We start from the raw sequence: 8112 nt of genomic DNA, 5'->3' as shown, positions 1-8112 counted from the left end.
TTACTTTCAACCCACTAGCAACTATTCATAAGGAAAACAAACTCCTTGGCCCTAATTACATAAACTGGAAATGCAACTTGGATATCGTGTTGACTGCTGAAGAGTACAAATTTGTACTCGATGAGGAATGCCCACCTAAGCCTGAAGAACATTCTGGAGAAGAGGAGAAAGGAGCATATAAGAAGTGGAACAAGGCAGATGAGATGTCGCGGTGTTACATTCTGGCATTTATGTTAGGTGTGCTATAACATCAGCATCAGGCCATGACCACGGCTTATGCTATGATGATCAATCTCAAGGAACTCTTTGGACACCAGAATAGAGCTGCTAGGCAAACTGCCATGAAAAACTTGATGACCGCAACTATGAGTGAAGGGACTCCTGTAAGGGATCATATACTCAGGATGATGGCTTATCTGAATGAGTTGGAGATCCTTGGAGCTGATATCGATGTGGAAACACAGGTCGATATCATTCTCATGACGCTGCATGAAAGATTTGAACCGTTCTTCCTTAACTACAACATGAACAAAAGGTTGTATTCTTTGGCGGAACTTATGACAGAACTTCAGTCAGCTGAGAGTCTCTTTAAACAGAGTTATGTTTAGGTTTATGCTACTAAGAAGGTTTCTACTTCTACGCCTAATGGTGGTAAGAAGAAGAATAATGTTCAGAAGCATAAGAATATCACAAAGAAGGGCATGGGACCTCAAGGAGCTGTGAAAAAGCCTAAGGGCAAGTGCTACAAGTGCAAGCACTCAGGACACTGGAAGCCAGATTGTCCTCTTCTCAACAAAGAGAATAATGGGGGTATGTCTCATGCACTAGTCGTTTAACATGTTTAGCGGTGTTATCTACCAGTACCTAGTGTGTAGATACGGAAGCCACTAACCATGTCTGCATTTCATTGCAGAGGTTCTAGGAAACCAGAAAACTTAGTGCTGGAGAGATTACCATAACTTTGGGGATGCTACGAAAGTAGTTAGTTTATCTTTTGGTAGAAATAAGACTATGGTGTTAAAGAATTGTCTTTATGTGCCTAATTTTAGAAAGAACTTGTTTTCAGTTTCTATGTTAATTAAGGATGGGTATCCTGTTTCTTTTAAATGACAAGATCGTCATTAAGAAAAATAAACATTTTATTTGTTCTGGTGCATTAGAAGGCAATTTATACATCATTAATCTTATTCCACCCACAGTGCATTAAATTATTACCCCGAGTAGTATTATTCTAGAAGTATTGAGAGGAGAGACGTTAAACTCCTTCAGTACCAATAGTACAAGAACAAGAACCACAACGTGTCACTAATGACGTACAAGAACAAGAGGTGCTTCGTCGTAGTGGGAGGGTTGTTAGACAACCTGAAAGGTGGATTAGTTTGGGAATGTCTTCAGACATAACCACTGATAACCAAGATCCTGATCCCTAGACCTACAATGAAGCACTCCAAGATAGAGATGTAAAATCTTGGTAAAAGGCAATGAATACTGAGATGGAATCTATGGATTCTAATCAGGTCTGGGAGCTTGTAGAGCCACCCAATGGTGTAAAACTCATTGGATGCAAATGGGTCTATAAAATGGATATCAAGACAGCTTTCCTTAATGGAAGTCTTGAGGAAACCATCAATATGAAGCAACCAGAAGGATTCATTGAAAAAGTTTAAGAGCATCTTTTTTGTCCAAGAAATTTGATGGAAACGTAGTGGTATTTCTTGTGCTTTATGTAGATGACATCTTACTCATTCGAAATAATGTGAAAGTGTTGTCAGACATAAAGGTATGGTTATCAAAGCAATTTGATATAAAAGACTTGGGAGAAGCGGGTCACATCTTTGGGATCAAAATTATAAAAGATCACAAGAAAAGGATGTTGTGCTTATCTCAGGCTACCTATATTGATACCGGGTTGACTCAATTTAACATGCAAAACTCCAAGAAAGGTTTCTTGCCTTTCAGGCATGGAGTTCCTCTATCAAAGGATATGTGTCCCAAGACACCAAAAGAGATAGAGGACATGAAAGCAATTCCTTATGCTTCGGTTGTAGGAAGCTTAATGTATGCCATGCTATGCACGAGGCCAAACATTTGCTTTGCCGTTGGCATGGTTAGCAGATATCAGAAGAACCCAGGACAAGGGCACTGGAATGTGGTAAAACTTATTCTGAAGTACCTGAAAAGGACTAAGGATTATATGTTAGCATACCAGATAGTTTGGTTCCCTTAGGGTATACAGATTCTGATTTTCAGTCAGATAGGGACAAGAGTAAGTCTACCTCAGGTTGTGTGTTTACCTTGTGAGGTGGAACCATAGTATGGAGGAGTGTCAAGCAGAAATGCCTGTCTGACTCCACCATGGAAGCTGAATATGTGGCAGCCACTGTAGCAGCCAAAGATTCAGTTTGGCTCTGGAGCTTCTTGTAAGCAAGTAAACACATTGAGCGCAAGTACCACCTGATACGATCAATCGTAAAAAGAGGAGATGTTATTGTTACCAAGATAGCATCAGAAGATAACCTAGCTGACCCCTTTACAAAGAGCTTAACAGCTAAGTCTTTTGACAGGCATGTTGAGGGGATGGGAATCAGATGCTTGGTAGCATAGCTTTAAGTATAAGTGGGAGATTTGTTGGTAGTATACTAAAAAGAAATGCTTTGAGTATAAGTGGGAGATTGATAGGGTTATATACTAAAAGCATTACTTTTGTATTAACTCTAATTCTTTATATTTTGAATGAGAATCATATGGGCAAATGTTATGTATATTATATATGTTATTAGTTATATGCATGTGTCTAATACTTTATGTTATAGATGATATGGTGTGGTGACACATAGAAGATCATATCATTAGTACCTTCTAAAGTATAAGTAAACGTTCACAACCTAGATAGATTTGGACAAACCATTGGTACGGTTATAGTATAATCTGGTATTAGTCTATCTTGACTACAGGATTACACTAGTACACTTTGTGTGTATTGAACAGGACCAAGTGAGGTTGTTTATATTTATACTTACTATATGTTATTATGGATGTTTGTCCTCTTAATCTGGATATAATAACGGGCACTTACGTGCATTGTACATTGCTTTAAATCATCAATGAGTGAGACTCATTTGTGAATCAACAAACTCGATGGATTGGGTAATGACATTGTATGTAAGGTGTGCTGTTGATTATAGAAGGAATATGTGACCCGCAGGAAGTCAGGTTGATGATGTCCCCTTGAGGAGCTTATAAGGATTGTCATGTAAACCCTGGAGGTGGATTTAATCCGACATGACAATAAGGTTGAGTGGTACTACTCAAGGAAATAAGAAGTTGATTAATGTAGTCGTTAGTAACTTGACTTAATCAAAGGGCATTCGATATCTTAAACACGGGGAGATCAACAAGCATATAATATGGACCCCATAAACGTAACACGTAATTTGGGATTAGGGCTGTAGTGCAACAATGGCCTTTAGTGGAATAAGCCATTTGTTGACGGACTTGGGCCGTGTGTTCTGGGCGAACATGGGAAGCCCAAGCCCGTCAGGAGACATAACCCTGATTTCTCCTCATGGTCCCTGTTGTAGCATATAAATAGAAACCTATTTTTTCTGGCCGTTTTTTACAAGAAAGAAAACCAAGGTTTTGCTCAAGAAAAAGGGAGATCGAAATTCGGTTCCAACTTTGTGAGTGAGAGAGGCCAAAAGAGAAAGAAGAGGCTGGAAGATCGTTACCCACACAACGTCCATTCTAAGGATAGGAATACAACAGAAGATCAAGAGGTTGCTGATTTCGTAGATCTTAGATTCTCAGAGATATCACAGCTGATCTAAAGGTACATTTCTAACCCAAATCGTGAGAACCCTTTATTCCGTTGTGCATGGGTTTTCACGGTTTGTAGAAAATCTTTCGATGCAACTATAACGATTCCTACAATAGGGTCTTATTTGATCAGGTATAATGCTTCTTTTATAAAAATGTTTATTTTCTCAATGAATGGTAAGTTTCTTTCTATTGTACAGTCTAGACCTTATTTTTTAGACGGTTGTTGATAGGATGGTAATCCCAGGCTCTCATGCTTTGGTCTAACGAAGAATAGCAGAGACTGGAAGAGTTATACTACGAACTTGGCATTTACACCTCTATAGTACATGAGGACAGGTTGATAAGAGCCCAAAATTGTAGTTTTAACCCCTTAATAATATTACATTTAGACCAATTATGTGTATAATAAATAAGAGTTAGTATTATTTACGTGCTTTTGTGTATTTCAGGTATTGGAGTCAAATATGTGAAGAAATATGTCACTTTTGCAAGAGAAAGGAGCAAAGGTTGTTTGCTAAGAAGTTATATGGTTAAAGCCCAAGTTTCAAGGAGAAAAAGCATTTTTAAAGCTTAGTCAAAGCTGAAAAGTCAAAGTCAACGAGGGTAGAAAGAGAGCAAAAAAGTTAATAGAACTTCCGCAGACCGTATCTTTGGACATATACCTCAGAATTATGCCTATTATATGTCAAACCGAGCGGCTCAAAAAGAGCTTTCTAATGGACCAAGCCTTGACCCAATCAGAGTAGTAAACGTGGATGAAAAGGGTGTTGAAGTAATTTTGCACAGAGAAACCCCTTTTGGACATATGTAATTAGGTTTTGGGCTTGATTTCATGGCCCAAAACATGGCTCCAAAGCTCATGCATGAAATTTTAACCTAAACCTCTCCTATATAAAGAGGGTTAAGGCTAAAACAAAACTTGGCTACTCCCCTATTTAGTTTAGTTTTAAATTAGGGTTCTCTCTCTCTCCCCCTTTTAGTTTAGTTTAGTTTTAGTTAATTAGTTTAGTTTGTAGCCTCCATTAGATTAATAAAAGTCAAGTTATTGTTTTTCATTATGTCTTCTATTTATTATTCTATTAATGATAGTCTAATGACTTCTAGCTAAACCTCCATTAGAGGGATTTGATGAAGGCTTGATATGTTAGTTAGAATTATTGCTTGTTTAAGAGTTTCACTCTAGTAGGTTAGTTAATTCGCCATGAGAATGGGTTGAACTTCCTCACATGCTAATTATTAGTTGGCAGAGATTTCTATGAATAATTAGGGATCAAATACTTAATCTTAATTGGTTGGGATTGCAATAATCTATACTAGCATATTAGGAATAAATCAAAATGGAATCAAATCCGCCTAATTCTTCTCCATATTTTATTCAAGTCGTATTCAATTGCTTAGTTAAATTAGTATAGGTTAAATTCATATATTTATTTTGTAGTATAAATTCACCTCTATAAATATTACTCTCGCCATTGTTTCCTTGTGTTTGATTAATTGGATTCTATTATGTCTTGGTAGTTTAGGAATGGAACGATTCCGTACTCTATATATTGCATGAATATACATGTGAAAGTAGAAAATAAATAATTGATACTATAAGAATGAAATTAGAGTAATCTAGTTGAGTTTTTACAGATTATCAAATGGCGCTGCTGCCTGGGATTGAACCCGGGTCACCCGTGTGACAGGTGGGAAAACTCACCCGCTGCCATCTTAAACTCATTCAAGACAAGAATTCAATTGGTTGAATCCAAGGTGCAATCCCCCATTCTCAACCCACTCACCCTTTTAATTTTTCTTTCGTATTTCTTTCATTTTTGGTACTGTTCATTGTTTTAGGCACATGGGCGCACGCCCTCCATTTTGCCTTGTTCAGAATGCCCCCGCCCTCCCTTCTGTTTGTGGATTCACAGTAAAAAACACTACAACAAAGGTATTTGTAAATTTCGAAAAATTCTGAAAATTTACAGACATAATCTTTAAGGTGTTATAGATTTACTGAAATATTTTCAGATTTGTCCAAGTTATTTTACCTAAGGAACTAATACCATCTTTTAAGTGCTGCATTTCAGCTTTCAAACCGTAAGTTTCGGGAAAAACTAACGAGTAAGGTTACTTAGGCAGTTCCAAAAATTCTAAGATTTTTACAGGAGTATGTATCATTAGTCAGGAGTTTACAGTCAACGTTTGAAGATTTTTTTATTTGTTTTGACCATCGAACTAGTTGATTGTTTTCAGTGTGTTTCTGCAGTTTTGCAACACTTAATTTCTGGAACAACAGCCGATAAGGAGGGTTTTTAGAACTCCAATTGCTCTAAAATATTTACAAGAACCTGCATGATCTTTCAGAAGTCTACAGTAAAATTTTGGTAATTTTTGGATCTGTTTTGATTGGTTAACCATTCGGTTGTTTGTGTTGTGTCAGAAATCTGTTTCACAAACTTTGCAGGGCAGTAGAAGGACTTTCATAACTCCAATTAATGTAAAATTTTACATGCAATTTATTGGACGTCTTAGAAAACTATTATAAATATTTCAAATTTTTTGGAGCACGCGCCCGCACCCTATTAACCCTATCATTTGAGCCGCCACCTCAAAGTCTTGGACATCTGTCAGCAAGCAAAGCCGGCGCCAGCGCCGCTTATTAGCTCGATTCCAAAGCGCTCCAGCGCCCTTACGAAGGAAGCCCAATTTTCCTAGGTGAGTCACCGGCTCTCGTTTTGTTCATATTTTTATATATATTCAGTGTTTCCATCTTCTTAAATACACTGGGATTGCGTATACAAGACATTATTCATACGCATAGCAAGGAGGCATTCGGGTACTCTTTCTTTCACTCCTCATCTCTTCTGTCATAAGAGTTTTAATTCTAGTATATCAAGTTGTTGTTTGACTGTTGTTCATATTTCTTTCATATTGGACTTAGCCTTGCATGAGATTAAGGTATGGTAAGAAATAAACCATCTAGCGTTATATATCGTAAACGTCAATGCACAAGCCTATCTAGAAATTTATAGTTAGAGTTTTGTTTGCATATTAATTGTCCTAGAATATATATATATTTTAAAAACCATTATGGCATATCCATATGTAGACGAACAATCATGTGATTCTTATGCACACCCTTCACCATGTTCATGCTGTGGTAGTCCTTACCATTGGGCTTCTTATTGCCCATCATATCAAGAGCAATCATGTGATTATTATGAAAATCCTTCTCCATGTTCATGCTGTGGTAGTCCTTACCATTGGGCTTCTCATTGCCTATCATATCAAGAGTTTGGGCCTACTATAAGATATAATAATAATTATGAGCCTCAATTTTCAAATTTTTATAGTGACCCATACAATCAAGAGTTTTCTAGTCATCCACACAATACATTGAGTCAACCAGTGTCGTCTACTTCTAGTTCCGTAATAAGTGTGTACAACGAACCAAACACTTTTCCGTGCACAATTTGTTCAGATCCAGACCACACCGCCCATTCATGTCCCATATTTATTTAGCCTCAACCTAACCCATCACAGTACGATATCAACCAAAGTCACTCAAACGCCAATAACTATGACTATCAAACACCATACCAACCATACCCTTCCCCCATGCCAGAAATCACCCACCCATCTAGTTTGCCTCCCTTCCTATACCAAATTTCCCAACAAATGACTAACGCACAACAAACATTTAGGGACCAAATAGCCAACCATGAAAAAACGTTTCTTCATAATCTAGCTCAGATAATTTCCATGATCCCCTCACCTAACAAAGAACTTTCAACCTTGTCAGAGATCGACACACAAGTAGAACAACCTATTCCCATAACCACACCATTTGACCTAGTTAAGACCTACCATGAATGTCATGAAACATTACCTTCACATGACCCTCCCATTAACCATTATGTTGACTCCACACCTCACCTGGATGAGGAAATTCTTGAAGACGACTCTTTAGGACTTGTTTTGGATGACCACTCAAATTTGAGAGATGCCTCTGAGAAACCTCCCACTGATCCATCTGAAGATGAATATAATGATGACACATTAGAAGATATTTATAAAAATGTGACGGAGGAAGAATTTGATAACTATTTGCATTCTCTTAATATGAACCCTCCTGTTGAGCATGTCCAGGCCTTTGTGTTTGTTAACCGCACTCGGCTTGATGATTCCTCAACACATTTGAATGATGTCATTGAGGATACTTATAGTGTTTTAGAGGAAGAGGGTGAGGAAATAGAGATTAACAATTCTAATCTAAGGCATGAACAAGTTAATGTGCAAGAAAAAGAG

At 37.5% G+C, this 8112-nt stretch overlaps 1 protein-coding gene across 1 annotated transcript; it reads left to right on the top strand.

Annotated features, from left to right (window-relative positions):
• The first annotated feature begins 263 nt into the window (after positions 1-263).
• On the top strand, positions 264-608 carry LOC147488099 (uncharacterized). The gene has a single exon (XM_086574259.1). The coding sequence runs from the start codon at positions 264-266 to the stop codon at positions 606-608; it is 345 nt and encodes a 114-aa protein (XP_086430385.1).
• The last annotated feature ends 7504 nt before the right edge of the window (positions 609-8112 follow it).

This window comes from Coptis chinensis, chromosome 7, assembly GCF_015680905.1.
Source record: "Coptis chinensis isolate HL-2020 chromosome 7, ASM1568090v1, whole genome shotgun sequence".
Taxonomy (NCBI): Eukaryota; Viridiplantae; Streptophyta; class Magnoliopsida; order Ranunculales; family Ranunculaceae; genus Coptis; species Coptis chinensis.
This window is presented reverse-complemented; position numbering and strand designations above follow the sequence as displayed.